Here is a 16819-nt window from a genome sequence, read left to right as displayed (position 1 = left end):
AGTTCAGCTTCTTCTAATATGTGGCACCTTGATGGTGTGTCACAAGCTCTCTACAGTCTGCTCATTCTGTTCCAATGCAGCGCAGGGTTGGCAACCCTGCGCTGGCAAGCCCAATGCATTGTGTATTGCTCTGCTTTGCGTTCACCAGTTAAGTGTGAAGATTTTTATTATGGATTACACATGCTCAAACTCCAGGCTCAGCATAGATCCATCAGGTACTAAAGGCTCTGATGTATGCTTGGTTTGATCATTAACATTGTCCAGTGGCAATGCGTTACTCTGAAATCTCAAAAGAAGAGCGCTGACAGATCAAGTTTTTGGAAACATAGAGTGTCATCTCTCACACATGCCTTAATACACATTTCAATACACCACACTAGTGGTACAATTGGCCAATTGTTTCTGGTAATTGTACGTTTATATCGAAGCATATTAGGATTGGCCGAAGTGGAAAACACATCTGACTGGTTCAAGTGTATCACAACTCAGTCAAATGTCCCTCCTGCAACAAACTACAACACTAACAGAAATGAAAACAAGTGAACGAAGCGGAAATACATTTTTGAATGCATCTCAAAAGTATTTGAGAACCACAAATGAAACAATACCTAAACATATTTGCTGTGAGTAAAGGCTACTTTGAAGTCAGCCTGGGGGATGCCTTGGTTCCCCCTGATGGTGGACTCCCCTAGTCCCACAGATCCAGTCTGTTGGCCACAATGCAGCAGATGTCATGCCTGGTGCAGTCACCAGGTGAAGAGGTGTGGCAGGTGTCTGTCCTGCACCAATGGACCTTATGTGCACCCACACAGTAGAGCAAGACATGTGTCCTAATCAAGCAAGAGTTCAGCGTCACTGCTCTAAAAAACTTAAAAGCCTTCCTTGAAATACTTCTTACTTACTTACTAAGTATTTCATCACAGTGTTTGTATCCGATACAAACACTGTGATGCAATGGACCCCAGCTATTAGGACAAAGATGGGCTATGCTACAGAACAATGGATACATGTGCTCTCTGCAATCATCAGAGATGTCAATGTCAGGATAAGGATTTATATCAGTCAGCATATGGATAATCTTGAGGCCGAGTGCCCTCCGCACAACACTGTATTCATAAAAACACCCGTTCAATCAATCTATGTACCGTGTTTACGGAAGATTAGAAAGAGAAGGTATATAATCATATGTATGGATTGGAGGGAAAACATTGTAATATATAATTCATCGCGACAGCATTGAGGACGCTAAGAGGATGCTCCAGGATGATAGAGAGGGAGAGGGTGTGTGTGTGTGTGTGTGTGTGTGTGTGTGTGTGTGTGTGCGCGCATGGGCACATGCATGTGTGCGTGTGTGTGAGAGATTGGTGAAGCAAAGAAAAAAAAAGGTAAATATAAAATGATGTCCAAGAGTAGATGAGAGGGAGCGAGATAGAAACACAAAGAAAGAGCAAGAGCACGAGAGAGAGAGAGAGAGAGAGAGAGAGAGAGAGAGAGAGAGAGAGAGACAGAGAGAGAGAGAGAGAGAGAGAGAGAAAGAGAGAGTGTGGTCAGCTTATCGCCTGGGCCCAGACAGAATGTGCGGATCAATGAGCGCGCGAGGCCCACAGCGATCAATGCATTTGATAAGGAATTAAAGAGCAGCCAGTGTACAGGGCTATCAAAGCACCTGGGCAGGGCGTCATTAAGATTCCATGGATGCGTGCGCATGATAGCCCCGCGTCTGTGTGCACCGGTGTGTGTCCGCTCTCTAGGCTGTATGTGTGTCTGTGCATCTGTGTGTCTTTGTTTGTGTGTGTGTGTGTGTGTGTGTGTGTGTGTGTGTGTGTGTGTGTGTGTGTGTGTGTGTGTGTGTGTGTGTGTGGGTGTGTGTGTGTGTGTGTGTGTGTGTGTGTGTGTGTGCGCCTGTGTCAGTGTGTGTGCACATGTGCACATATTCATGTTTCTGTGCAAGCTACACTGTGTGAGAGATGTGTGTCTAGATCATGTGACGATCTACAGGCTAAAAGTGTGTATTTGCATGAACATGGCAGTGTGCAGGCAAACAAACACACAGAAGTTTGTGCAGTATACATCATTTACAAAATATACATATGCTTTGAGGTTGTATGGATGTATGTGCGTTAGTGTGTGTGGGGGGGTTTGGGGGTTGTGTGTGTGTGTGTGTGTGTGTGTGTGTGGTTTGGGGTTCTGTGTGTGTGTGTGTGTGTGTGTGTGTTTGGGGGTTGGTTGGGTGTGCGTCCCTCTGTGCACCCTTCCAAAGAGCAGGTGAAGAACAAGGACCGCTCTGGCTGAGACACGAGACAGTGAGACTGGTACAACAGGTAGAGTGGAGCAACACACAGCCCCTTGTGGCTGTGAGACGGTTTGGGGCGCGGGCCGTGCTGCACAGGGCTTTAAACAAACACACTCTCTGGCTGTGATGACGGAAGGGTGAAGACACAGGTTATTCTACAATGCTACACAAACGAAAGATAGCAATTGTGGGGACCGAGGGAAAGGGAAGCATCTTCCACACACGAAAGCAGGAAGACAGACACGCACAGATGCGAATGCGTGCGAGCACACACAAAAACACCCACACACACACACACACAAACACACAAGGCACTCAGTCTCTAATTAAACTTTCCCTTAAGTTAAAACAAAGGGTTTTGGGCAGAACTAGTAGGATTACTAGAGTTATTATTGCGGATGCAGTGAACGGTAAACCCGGTGGCGACAGAGTCGGCTCTCATATTTTATTCATGTCTTCTTTAAAACAGCCCTGATTTGAGACACTTAACACAGAAAGTGTCACGTGGAAGAAGGGTTGGGTGGGGGGGACAGGAGTGATAGGCAGTGGAAACACAATAAGAGTGTAACTGAAAGTCCTATACCTAATACAACATGTGTATAAAAATGTTTGATTAAGAGTCTACATTTCAAAAAATCTCTATCTAGAAAGATACAGAGCTTTTTTGACCAACAGGACAAATGGAGAGTAAATGTAAAGTTTGAGTGCAGCGCTGAGTGTGTGAGTGTGTGTGTGTGTGCGTGGCCAAGCATGCACTTTTCTCTGATGGCTTGTTCAGCACAATTCATGCAAGTGAGAGCTGTCCTTCTCAGATGCACACATGCTCGCACACACGCACTCATGCTCGCACACACGCACGCATGCGCGCGAACACATGCACGCAAGCACACACACACACACACACACATACACACACACACACACACACACAAATACACACACACACACACACACATGATGACTTTGATCTACACTGAAGCCAATTGAGCCACAACAGACATTCCACTCGCACCTTCTTTCCCTTTTCTCTCCCTCACTCTCACACATGCACACACTTATACACATGAATACACATTCCAAAGAAAATCACCCCAAAACCATTTAGTTTCATTACGGGAAAATTCTTCAGAATAAGAAAAGAAAGGGCGGCAAAGATAGAGCGAGGGGAGAGAGAGTGAGAGTGAGAGTGAGAGAGAGAGAGAGATTGAGAGTGGGAGAAGAAAGTGAGAAAGAGAGAAGAAAGGAACAGCAGTCACATTAAAAAGAGTAGGAGAAAAACTATTAATGCAGAGAGGAAAGTTTAAAAGGAGCAGAGGAGAGGGGAGGGGAGCGGGCGTCAGAGAGAAGAACAAAGGCAGAGTTCACAAAGCCATACTTGCATTTTAAAAATGGACAAGTTCTGTTCTCTATATTTGTTGATGAAACGGTCATCCCTTTAACGCGTTGCTGACTAGGAGGCAACAGTTGAATGTGTCCTTTATTTGTCTTGCTATTGAGGTGTTCTGCTTGCTGTTGTCTTATGGTGTTCTGAATCATTCACATTCTGGGTCTCAGTTGGGATGATTGCTGCATTATTACTTGATGGGATTAAATTAGATCAGAGCTAAAGTAATAGTACAGGCCTTTTTAATCTGGGTAAGACTCTCAGCTTTGGCTCTAAATTGGTATACAAGACAGTGGCCTGGAAATAGAACAGCACTATTTGATCTTTAGAAATGACTTATGTTGACTTAAAAACGGTCTTTTTATAAGTCAAAGCCAAAAATGCATTCGTTCTAATATTCCTAATTGGATGCGCTTCGTAACCGTGCAGACACTGTACACACTGGGTGTGTAATGTTCCATGTAAGTTGGTTAACATTGATCTAAAGGAAAACTCAAATAAATAAAGAGAACCTTTTCAAATCCCAAGGCAGTGGCAATCGATGATCAGGGGATCTCAAGGGAACACATTGTGCCAAATGAGGAGTAAGCCTATCCCAAGCAGAGCCAAACCAGACTAATTCTGCACATTTTGGTCTATTTGTCAAATAGAAAAATGTAATAAAGTAGGCATCGCTTTAAATTAATTTTGTGTCTTGTGGCCAACAAGGAAGGAGGCGAGAGCAGACCACAGAGGACCCAGGACTTGCCTCCACAGTGCAGAAGGAGAAACTAGGAAAATAAGAACAGAAGCAGTGGGGGAAGGGCAGGAGGGGGGGGTGGAGTAAAAATCAAACAGGCACCAATTATAGGAATCACAACGAGTCAGTGAACAGCAGAGCTCTCCAATGTGGGACAAGCCACACAGTTTGTGTGTGCATGGGAATGCCACACTTATCTACAAAGACACACGGACAAAAACACACGCACGCACATGCACGCACACGCGCATACACAAACACACACACACACACACACATATTTGGGGTTTAATGGAAAAGTTTACACAAAACAGTACAGGTACAGTACATTTGCAAATATTAAGTAAACACACACACACACACACACATACGCACACGCACACACACACACACACACACACACACACACACACACACACACACACACACACACACACTCGTTCTTGCACCTTTTTTGCATTTCAATTCTGGGTAAGAAATGCACGGAAATGCGGGTAGTGGCGTGCACAAAGTTCTCCTGGTCGGAGCATGCATCCTGATAATTAGCCTGACCAGGCTGCTGTGAAATTACTACTCTCATCTGCTAATGGGTTGAAAGACCTGGAGCGAAGACGCACACACACACGCATGCACACACACGCACAAACCCCACATGCAAACACACACTTACTTAACAGAACACAATTACACACACAGGCCAAATCTGTTTCATAAATACAATTTTCTTCACCCAATCATTTCAAGAGTAAGTGTTGAAGCATCATACATTGTGGGTGTGGCCTAGAAGCAGGGAGACGGGTTCAAGGATGCTCATTCATTTATCTCATTAATGCTCATTAGCTCCTTGATTATCAACATGCAGATGACTTCTGAAGATTTACAGACCTAATGAACCATAGTGTGCATTTGTCAAAGACATCAAAACCTGAGAAGGACAGAGAGAGAGAGAGAGAGAGAGAGAGAGAGAGAGAGAGAGAGAGAGAGAGAGAGAGAGAGAGAGAGAGAGAGAGAGAGAGAGAGAGAGAGAGAGAGAGAGATTGTACAGAAGCAGCGACCCAAGATATAGGTCAATTTGTACTAAAATTGCACTCACACACACACACACACACACACACACACACACACACACACACACACACACCCTATTAAGCCATTTACCTTAATTAATAAAGACATCTATGTGAGTGCGTTTAGTGAAGAATTTGCATGTGCCTTCACATGCATTTTATTTTTGTCTGCTACGGTATTATACTTAGGCTTCATGCATAACTATACAGCCAATAGTAATATACAATACAAATATTAAAATAAATTTCATATATATTTAGATGTTTACTTTATTAATGAAGTAACGACAATTTTGTCTGCATATCACATTGATTATTTGAATTTGATAGCTTAACTATCTTGCTCATCCTTGTTTGTCATTATCAACATAAACCAGTCTGTCCCACTCACTGTGACAAGCCAAGCCAAACATCCTTCCCTTTGCATTTGAAACACACACACACAAACACACACACACAAGCTTGTGCGCGTTAATCAAAACAAGACATCACATAATCTAATCTAAATCGCTAACAATTATCAGCACGTTAGCCCCGTTGGGGGTGCAGATTCCTTTGATCAATGTTCTCTATTGAAAAGAGGAATCAATTCAATAACACCCCCATCCCCCACACGCTACCACCCAACCTACTGAACCCCCCTTCTCTAATGCTCTAGTGAGGGGGGGGGGGGGGGGGGTATTAACCACTCGTCCTTGGAAATGAGTAAAGAAATTCAGAAGGAGAGAGAAGAGGATGGGAGAGAGATAATGGCAGAGAGGCAAAGAAGAGAGGGAGAAAATAAGGAGAGCGAGAGGGCAGTTTGTGACTTAAGGAGCTAATCTGAGTGAAGGCAGCCATTTTGTAGAAGGACAACAAGGAGATGGCAGAGGACTTTTGTCGGTGGCAGGGAATACATTTGCCGTGCCGACTGCTTTGACGTACTCTTAATTTACTTTCTTCTCGGGAGGAAAAATACCTCCAACAGTCCTTGGAAGGATGCTTTTTAATGCATTTCTTTGGATTATGCAAAAATGGTTAATCTTGAGACTCACCAACCCCCCTGGACCCAACAGAGTGTATAAATAGAATGTGTAATATGCACAAACATACAGGTGCTGGCTGAGACACATCTCTCCCGTATAAAAATAATGTTTTAATTCAAGGTCAATCTTGCTTTAAGGATTCTGATGGTGAAGTCTTTGCAAGGCTGCTGCTGCCTTTCAGATATTTCATTACCAAAAGGAATTCATTTAATTTTCACACTCAAATCCCTTGTCCCCACCACCACTACCAACGCTAGTATAATTATGAATTAAGACTTCTTAAGCAAGGTTTCAATCTGCAGGACGTAAACACGTTCAGTTCATGAGCAGATGGCCAACTTTGTAGGAAGGTAGTGAACATGATGGCCTTTCCAAATGAAGGATTTTTTTTTTTTAATATTTTCTTCTTTTGTTTTAAAACATATGATTCCACTTTTTGGGTGGGCAGCTCTAAACCCTGCTAATGCTATCCACATGCTCAGGAGGGTGCCATCCATCGAGCTGCCCGCTGACAAACAGCAGCCCCCCGAACACCCGGCTGCCCTGAGAAGTGCCCGAGTACAACGCCTTACAAGTAAAGGTCTGTTTAAGTGCTTGGCTGCATTCTAACTAAATGATCGGAAAAGCTGCCCCTGCCTTGACAAGAGACACTGAAAAGGAGGGGTGTGCAGGGTCGGCCCACAGTAGCAACAGACCCAGAAGGAGCGCGATGGAGGACTGAGACCGTTGTAAGCTGTAACTGTGACCTGCCGTAAAACCAGTTGCCGTACCTGACAGCTTTAGAGCGTGTGCGGATGTTCTTCAGTGTGAGGCAGGAATGAGGAGAGAACCAAAAGCCAATGGCCCCTGGAGTCTGGGAGCATTATAGCCCTAAGCTGACAAGACAGACAACGGTTGGAGAGTCCTTGAGCAAGGCATTTAACTGAACCTTTAACGAAAGCGGCTGGGACGCAACCTGTAATCAAAGGACTGTGTGGTTGTTGCCTGAGAGTTGTAAAGGGAGTAAAGATAAAAAGGTCAGAAAATGCTCACACACAGATTCCTCTGCTTATGGAGTTCATCTCATTTTATCTCACCGTTACCTCCCTGGAAACGTACAATTAATTGACGAACAGCCTCCATGACCTCGTGACCAAGTTAGGAGCTTGAAAGAACCAAACTATTCAACCAGACTCCCAGGACCCTGTGTAGGGTGTATTCCCTGTCCAGGATCAATCAATCATTATGACGATCAATTTCCATTAAGTGCAGGCTTCGTGTCTGTTTGGGCTGGCCCTCTGGACGTCTGAGTTCTAACTCCGATGGTAACCTTGCCACTGTTAGTTATTTGTGTATTATGACATTGTGATCGGATTGCCTCTCAGGGACATTAAAGATTCTTCTCTGCATGCAAAAATACACACATTAATCCCTTTGTGCTTTGTATGATTTTTAAAGGGGACCTATCATACCACCAGGTGTGAGTGTGATAAGCCATTACATGCCGTTTTTAAAATGTGCAGCATTGTGACATCACAGGTGGGCGTGTCCACCTAGATGTGTGACGGATAGATGAGCAACGTTTGCTGCAGTCCACTGGGTAGGCTGGTAGACTGATCAATCCAGCATACATCTAGGTGGACACGCCCACCTGTGATGTCACAATGCTGCACATTTTCAAACCTGCTTGTCATGGGCTAATCACACTAACACCGGGTGGTATGAAAGTTCCCCTTTAAGAATCCATTTATATCTATCAAAGATTGTTTAAACGATTGCAAACATCTGTCACACACACACACACACACACACACACACACACACACACACACACACACACACACACACACACACACACACACACACACACACACACACACACGTACAAGCACAAACACAAACACACAAACACACACAGACTCAGGGGCTGACCTCAGCAGCAGTGAAGGCCCTGGCGGGTGTGGGCAGGGAGGGGCCGACGGGGCTCTTGTTGCCGGCCTTCATGGCAGCGTCTCTGCGGGCCTGTTCCAGGAGCAGCCTTGCCCTCTCCTTTAGCTCCTCCTGCCTGGACTGCACCTTCTGGACCACAGGCAGGGACACACAGAGGACAAGAGGAGGTCAGCACATGGAGGAAGGACCTGAGTCACATGAAAGCCTTACGGTGAGAGCCTTCCCACAAAACTATGAGGGGCCGCCTGGGACAGAATTCATACTTGGTCTTACACACATTATTATAATCTCGCATATACACCACTACACTCATACACACACACTATTATACTCCTTTTACATGTAGGTATGAGAGTGTATAGTAGTGTATGTGAGAGAGTATAGTAGTGCATGTGCGAGAGTATAGTAGTGTATGTGAGAGAGTACAGTTGGGTATGTGGGAGAGGATAGTAGTGTATGTGAGAGAGAATAGTAGTGTATGAGAGAGTATAGTAGTGTATGTGAGAGAGTATAGTTGTTTATGCAAGAGATTATAGCAGTGTGTGTGAGAGAGAATGGCATTGTGTGTGAGAGAGTATAGTAGTGTGTGAGAGAGTTTGACTGAAAAGGAAGTGAGTTTGATTCCTCAGCTTCTGATTGGCTGACAGAAGAGGCGGTAGCTTCTGGTGCTCAAAATACTGCGCTGTCATTTCACTCTGGAATTTCCAGTGATTTTGTTATGCTGCGTTCGCAGCAAAAAATTATTCGGTCGCTTGTTCGCGTGGTCGCAAACAAGCTAGCTGCCGGAGGTTTCTAGATTAGAATATTTATAGAACGGATGATATCATGAATCCTAAATGACTGCGTCGGTTTTTCTGACGTCTCTGGTACTTCCAAAACATGTAGCGACTGTCCATGGTTGAGAACGAATTGACGGACACAAAAGAGGAAGCCTCTCTCAAACCATGCAAACAAGCGACCAGAATCGCTTGAAATTCCAGAGTGAAATGACAGCGCAGTATTTTGAGCGCCAGAGGCTACTGTCAGCCAATCAGGAACTGAGGAATCAAACTCACTTATGTTTCATTCAAACTCACTTCCGTTTCATTCAGACTCTCTCACACACACTACTATATTCTCCTGCATAAACAACTACTCTTCACATACACTATTATACTCTCTCACATACACTACTATACTCTCTCACATACCCAACTATACTCTCTCACATACACTACGATACTCTCTAACATACACTCTCTACATATTATAATAAAATAAATGAATAGATTAAAATCTGAATCTGAATCTACATACCGGTACATATAAAAGGAGTATAATAGTGTGTGTGTATGAGCATACTGGTGTATATGCCAGATTATAATAGTGTGTGTAAGATCAAGTATGAATTCTGTCCCAGGCGGCCCCTCATACAAAACGCCATGACAGGAAGCTGCTACGATGGTCATTTTGTGTTTTCAAACGTCTGTTTTATACGTGTTACTCACCTTCTCCGCTGGCGGACTTTCTACAGGAGAGACGGGAGACTCCTTTGGCAGAAAAAGTAAGAAAGAAAATGGCATTAGGGCATAGAACAATTATTTACCTTGACGTCAAAACAAATAAACATAGAGAGTCTATATGATGAGGGTTAAATAGTCGTTAGGCAAAAAAAGTTTTTCCTTTACAAATTAAATTCACTACAAATTCAAGTCAGATCTCGTTCATACAGTCATATGATGACTGTATGAAGGTTGCATCAGATCTTTCAAATTGGGTCTGAAACACTACCAATATAGTTTTACATCTATTAATATCAATAAACAAAGTATATAGCCCCCAGCTTCTGACCATGTCTAGTGGTTAGAAGCTATCTAAAGCTATTCGCGCACACATGCACACAAACGCACACCACAACAGTCTATGCGGGTTGTGGATGCATGCACACAGACACACACACAGGCAGCTTAGCATCTTATCTGCGGGGGTAATCCTGTCTGTATTATAAGGGGGGCATAGGCAAGCAAAACAGTGCTGGGATGGTCATGTTCGGCTTAGAGCGCCGTGTATTCATAGCGGCTGCTGTTTAAAACGTAACAACAAAGACTTTATCCTACCACCATTTACATCTGGCCGGGGCTGTGGACACTTGACTTGTCGGTAGCCAGATAAGCACCTCTAAATGGAGTGCCATGGGCCCCCCTCCGTGACCCCTCTGCCTGACCTTTGAGCTTGTAAACATGGTGTTTGATAGTAAAGGGGCAAGAGTAAAGACTTGAGCCAAAACAACTATAGGCTTACATTTAATGTGCATGCGCAAAAACATTGACGCGGCCAAAGAAGCATGCTTCTGTAGGTGTGTGAGTGTGTTGGTGTTTTCATTTAGCCCTGTGTTTGTGTGTTCATGTGTGCGTGTGCGTGTGTGTGTGTGTGTGTGTGTGTGTGTGTGTGTGTGCTGGGTTTGTGTGTGTGTGTGTGCGTGATGGGATGCGCAGAGGTGTGCTCTATGCAAGGCGTCTTCACGCCTGAGCGGTCACGGTGCCAACTGCCATCAAAAGCATGGATGAGAAATATAATGAAAAATATAATGAAATGTCAAGAGAAGGGGTCGGGGATGGAATGGGAAGGGTTGTTTCTTCAGACAGGCCCGCCGGCCCCCATGGCATGTTAGGGGTCTCGACAGCGAGGTGAGCGACAACATCTAAGGCTGGGCGAGAGAGAGAGGGAAAGAGATTGAGAGCGAGAGTGAAAGTGAGAGAGAGCGAGAGAGAGAGAGAGAGCGAGAGACGCTCCTCTGTTACAGACAACTCTAAGAACCGGGCTCATCACCGTCATCATCTGGGGGTTGTGATTTGAGGCTTAACAGGCCCAAGGAGGGAATGGAACGGTATGATTGTGAGACACATCCCGCGTCCTGGGCCCGACGGCTCCCCGAGAGAGTTTCAATCAAGGCCAGACGCAGGGTTAAAAAGAGGGAGAGAAAGGCAAGGGGTGATCTATTTAAGGGGAGCGGGCGTGTATACACAGGAAGGTAACCGCTGATCTTCAGCCGCCAGTTGAAAATGAAACTGAAAGATACAAACTACACACAGATTTGTGTGTGTGTGTGTGTGTGTGTGTGTGTGTGTGTGTGTGTGTGTGTGTGTGTGTTTGTGTAAGTTTGTCTGTTATCGTACTATTTGTATGTCATAAAATTAATATTTCTTTGTAATAAGTTACCTCAGCTGTGTCAGATATAATCCAATGGAATTTTATCGGACAGAAAATGATAAAACGGTTGACTGCACATAATTATAATAACGTTATATAGAATAAACCAAAATGCAATTTGTAGGATGTCTCCTAATTTGGTGTGAGACTGCGTTACTGTTCCGTTTACGGTGTGTGACAGCGTAATTGTTACCCGTTTACGTTGTGTGACTGCGTTAGTGTTCCGTTTACTGTTTGTGACAGCGTAACTGTTTCCCGTTTACGTTGTGTGACTGCGTTATTGTTCCGTGTACGTTGTGTGACTGTGTTAGTGTTCCGTTTATGTTTTGTGACTGCGTTACTGGTCCATTTATGGTGAGTGACTGTCATTGTTTTCCTGTTTATGGTGTGTGACTGCATAACTGTTTCCTGTTTACCGTTTGTGTCTGAGTAACTGTTTTCTGTTTACAGTGTTTGACTGTGTCACTGTTTCCTGTTTAGGGAGTGTGACTGGTACTGTTTCCTGTTTAAGGTGTGTGACTGTTACTGTTTGCTGTTAACATTGTGTGACTGTTACTGTTTCCTGTTTACACGCGTGACTGTTACTGTTTTGGGGTGTGACTGTTACTGTTTTAGGTGTGTGACTGTTACTGTTTCCTGTTAACGCTATGTGGCTGTTACTGTTTCCTGTTAACACGTGTGACTGTTTTGAGGGTGTGACTGGTACTGTTTCGGGTGTGTGAGTGTTACAGTTTCCTGTTTATGGAATGGGTCTGTGTAACCCGACCTGTTTAGGGGATGCGTCGGTGTGAAGCTTCCTGTTTAACGGACGTGCATGCGTTTCACTTCCTGTTTAGAGGCCGTGTATGGTTCCATTTCCTTTTCCGTGTGGGTCCGTGTTACCCTACCTGCTTAGGGGACGTGTCTGTATAGTTGACTGGTGACGGGGTGTTTGAGTCCGAGGCGGACTCTGATTCAGAGGAGCGCAGGCTGGCTCTCTTCTTCTTGATGAGGTCGGCGTCCCGGTTGTAGGAGAAGCCCAGCTTGTGTTGGCTGGGAGAGGAGGCGGTGGCTTTCCTCGCAGAGGACTCTGAGTTTTTACATTCCCCCTCTGCCTCTCCTCCTCCACCCGCCTCCTCTGCGTGCGGCCTTGCTCGCTCTGCCTCCCTCTCCACCTTGGGCGGTACGTCCCTCGGGTCCACGGGGCCGGCCTTGGGGAGGACTTTCCCGTCCTCTGACCCAAGGACTCCGGCCAGGAACCTCCGAGGGGCGGGGGCGGGATGAATGGACACTGCAGCGGGTGCCGTCGTCGCCTGCAGCGGCAGCGACAGTGCGGACACCCCCTGCCGCAAGTAAGCCCCTCCCACCATGTCCTTGCTAACGCCCGCCTCCTCGGGCGCCAAGTGAGTGCTCACTCGTGCCACGGCCGAGTGAGCGCCGTCAGGCTCGTCGCCGGTGTTGCTCGCGGCGGCGGCGTGCTGCGCGCCGGCCACCTGGACGTGCGGCACGTCGTTGAGCTCGGCGTAGAACTTGTCCTGGTCGATGGAGGCGTTGGTGTCTGTCTCAAAGTCGCCCACCTTGTAGGTGCTGCGGCTGCTGTTGGCCTCGATCTGCACCACGTTGAGCTCCTCGCCAGAGAAGTGGGCGCGGATCTGGTAGAGGTAGGTCATCACCGTCAGCTTGTCGGGGATGGCCAGCAGCACCATGTCGGAGGGCTCAAGCAGGCGGGAGATGCCCAGGTTGGCGAAGCCGTCGTACGCCTGGGAGATCACAGAGACACCGCATGGGAATTAAAAGAAGCTACGATCACTCTTAGCACCCCCTGTGAGGGGAACAAAGGTGGGAGAGCAGCAGAAATACAGCAATAGAAAAACAATAAAAATACAGTCAAGATTCACACAAATATGTCTATGGGAGAGAAATGTCACAAAGAAAGGTCCGATTGACATTATTCAACTAATTCATGAGAAAACTGGCCTGAAGGGGTTGGTGGAGGAGGATGGTTGAAGAGATTGTTGTTGTTGTTGTTGTTGTTGTTGTTGGATGGAATGCTGAAGTCTGAATGTGGTTTCGGGACGCATTGAGAAGGAGGGCGAGGGTAACACTAGCTAGATAGCAGGTGACCTCTGATTCACTTTTTGACATGCGTTAGACTTGGACGAGGACAAGGCAATTACATACATGCACTGTATGAATGTGTGTGTGGTTGCGTGCGGGGGAGTGTGAGCGAGACATTGTCGCCTTGGCAGCTGACAGGTCATGTCAGGGATGGTTGTCCCCGATAAGAAAAGCAGATACACCAAGACAGAGCACTTAATCCCAAAGGATGTGTTTTTATGTCTGTGTGTGTGGATTTGATGGTGAGTGTGGTGTGTGTATGTGTGTGTGTGTGTGTGTGTGTGTGTGTGTGTGTGTGTGTGTATGGATGTGTGTGTGTGTCTTATCATCCCGCTGCATCAACCTGCCCACGCTCTCCGTCACGCGTGTAATTGGTCTGATTAGAGTTTGATGAGAAAATACAGGTGTGATTATCCACCGACGCACAAAACCCAATCCCCATCACCAGATAGAGAGAATGAGAGAGAGACAGAGAGGGAGAGTAAACGAGAGGGGGGCGAAAACTATTATCACAGCCAATGACAGGTAAATAAATAGATTAGAACAGGAACACACACACAGACGTGGTTCTCTCTCTCTCTCTCTCTCTCTCTCTCTCTCTCTCTATCTCTCTCTCTCTCTCCCTGCGTTCCCTATATCAACCTCCATTCATGTTTGCCAGGAATAACAGCTGGTATCAGGGCGGCAGGATAGCGTTGACGTAATTCCGATCAGTTGCCATGGTTGTTTGTTTCACTGCTTCTGGCCATCTTCATAGTCGATCTATGCCTCGCACTCCCCTGTTTTCGATCAATCATTCTGATGACAGGGTATGGATGCTCTTATCTGGGCATGCCCCGACCCTCTCCCTCCCATACTTTATGTTTCATATGATCATTATAGAGTTGTTTTTTTAAAGTTTTATTTTTGTATTTCCATGACTATATTAGTGGGTAAGACAGGTAGGTATGGGAGAGAGAGGGGAGGACATGCAGCAAAGGACCCCGGCCGGAATCGAACCCGGTTCGCTTCCGTAAGGACTGGGCTTTCATGGCAGGCCCTCTACCCGTTGAGCCACCGCCCCGATCACTGTAGTTTGAATTACCTACAGCAGCTTTAACACTGCCCAAAGAACAATGACCTGGAACACCATGGACATGGCAATCACCTCACAGCAACAGAAAAACAACACACCATTTTAACATTAACAACTCTGCAAAACAAAGACACCATCACAGCATCAAAATCCCCTATCGACCAGGCCAGGACCAGAACACCACCACCAGTCCAGCAGCAACACAGTGCCCTACCTTGTATAAATCTACAGGTGTCTGTCGAGAGGCTGGGGCCTTAGTGTGTGTGTGTGTGTGTGTGTGTGTGTGTGTGTGTGTGTGTGTGTGTGTGTGTGTGTGTGTGTGTGTGTGTGTGTGTGTGTGTGTGTGTGTGTGTGTGTGTGTGTGTGTGTGTGTGTGTGTGTGTGTGTGTGTGTGTGTGGGGGCGGGGTGGCTGTAGTGCTTTGAGGCTGGAACTCAATCTAATGGAAAGTATTATTTGACCAAAACTCTTGTTGTGTCGAGGTATAAAGGAGAGCGACGGGAAACTCGAGGTTGTCGTGTTGAGCAACGTCTCTCAGTTTACCAGTAATCACTGTGTCTTTTGTTTGAAGGTGCATTTCATTCCCACCTCTTTCCTCTCATTTCTTGCACGAAGAGGGTACCGAGAGCCAAAATAACCTGTAGACTCGTACCAGAAAGTTGTTTGAGATCAAGTTTGTGTTACACAGGGGCAGATAAAATGTTTGCAAAACACAAATAAAATCTGAACCAGTGTGTGTTCATGCAAGAGAGTCAGGGAAAGGGTATGTCTGCCTGATAAGTGAGCAGAGTGTAGTGAGTGAGTCTGTACTCGTGACCAACTAGGTATGCACACACCGTTGAGTGTGTGTCACGTGTGTACTTGAGAAGGTCTATGTAATGGTGCCTGTGTGTTTCTAGTAGGTTCAGGAGGCAAGATAAAACAGGGCCGCCAAATGTGTGTATGGAAGATACAGAAGAAAGGTGCGAAGTGTAAATGTGAGTATGTAAGAATGTGTGTGTGTGTGTGTGTGTGTGTGTGTGTGTGTGTGTGTGTGTGTGTGTGTGTGTGTGTGTGTGTGTGTGTGTGTGTGTGTGTGTGTGTGTGTGTGTGTGCGTGTAGGCCTGTAGCAGTATAACGGGGCAACACAGGCAGAAGGAGGACACAGTGTAGAAGGAACACGCCATGGAGAAGCCAAGCGTTACACGTTTAACCCCTCTTCCACTTCCCAGTCACGAAAATGGGGGGGACGGGGGACGGGGGGGGGGGACAGTGAAATAAAGGAACTAAAAAAAGCATGGAGGAAGAATGTGAGAGAACAGAGACTGATTGGGTTACTATCCAGCATTCAGGGGAGGAAAGTGTGCGACCATTGTTCTCCCTCCAGCCCGAGAGGGCTGTGAAAGAGAGCGACAAGCCCGCCGCTCAATGGGGATAGAAAGAGAGAGGGAGAGAGAGTGGGGGGAACAAAGACAGAAACGTGTGAGTGGGAGAAAGTGAGAGCCAGGCAGGGTAAAAGGAGGGAGAGAGAGAGACTTGAGGTGAGAGTGGCTGCGACGTGGTGTTTTGTTTCAGGGTCGGCCGGAGGTCTCTGTGTGTACTACTAGTCCGTCTGACCTCACTGTTGAACCTCGACGTGTGCAGCTGTGGATCACACCCCACAGAGACTTCCATCACTCTGAAGCGGACACGGCAGACTTTGTATGACACTTTAAGTTGACAAAAAAACTTAGGCAACACGTTGCATATAAAATATCAACCTGGTGTTTGATGAGAGCAACATGGAGATATTTTTTAGGCACTAGAGCAAGTAACCCTTTTTAAAGCATGGCGACATATTGAATGTATCCAACTCACTGGACACAAGAGTTACACAGCCCTCCATAAACCCCTTCCCCTTTCATTTCCTCTGCTCGTACTCACAGACAAAGCTTTAGGCTTGGATTGAATGTCACCATTCTATGCCCCCGGGCGGAACTCCCCCCCTCCCTGCTCTACCTTCCCCTCCAGCTCAGTGACTGACAGCCTTCCATGGCTGTCAAT

The 16819-nt window shown here is 46.1% G+C and overlaps 1 protein-coding gene across 4 annotated transcripts in view; it reads right to left on the bottom strand.

Moving 5' to 3' along the window:
* Positions 1 to 16819, bottom strand: part of ehbp1 (EH domain binding protein 1) — a 141209-nt gene that overhangs the window by 47052 nt on the left and 77338 nt on the right. For all 4 annotated transcript variants that reach the window (XM_056609563.1, XM_056609562.1, XM_056609564.1 and 1 more), the window contains exons 13-15: positions 12514 to 13365; positions 9925 to 9966; positions 8420 to 8566 (exon numbers count right to left, since the gene is read on the bottom strand). In XM_056609563.1, coding sequence (XP_056465538.1) covers positions 8420 to 8566; positions 9925 to 9966; positions 12514 to 13365 — 1041 coding nt within the window. The remainder of the gene's footprint in view (positions 1 to 8419; positions 8567 to 9924; positions 9967 to 12513; positions 13366 to 16819) is intronic.

Source organism: Gadus chalcogrammus, chromosome 15, assembly GCF_026213295.1.
Source record: "Gadus chalcogrammus isolate NIFS_2021 chromosome 15, NIFS_Gcha_1.0, whole genome shotgun sequence".
In the NCBI taxonomy this organism is placed as follows: Eukaryota; Metazoa; Chordata; class Actinopteri; order Gadiformes; family Gadidae; genus Gadus; species Gadus chalcogrammus.
Note: the sequence above shows the minus strand (reverse complement) of the source record. Positions and strands in the feature narration are given on the sequence as shown.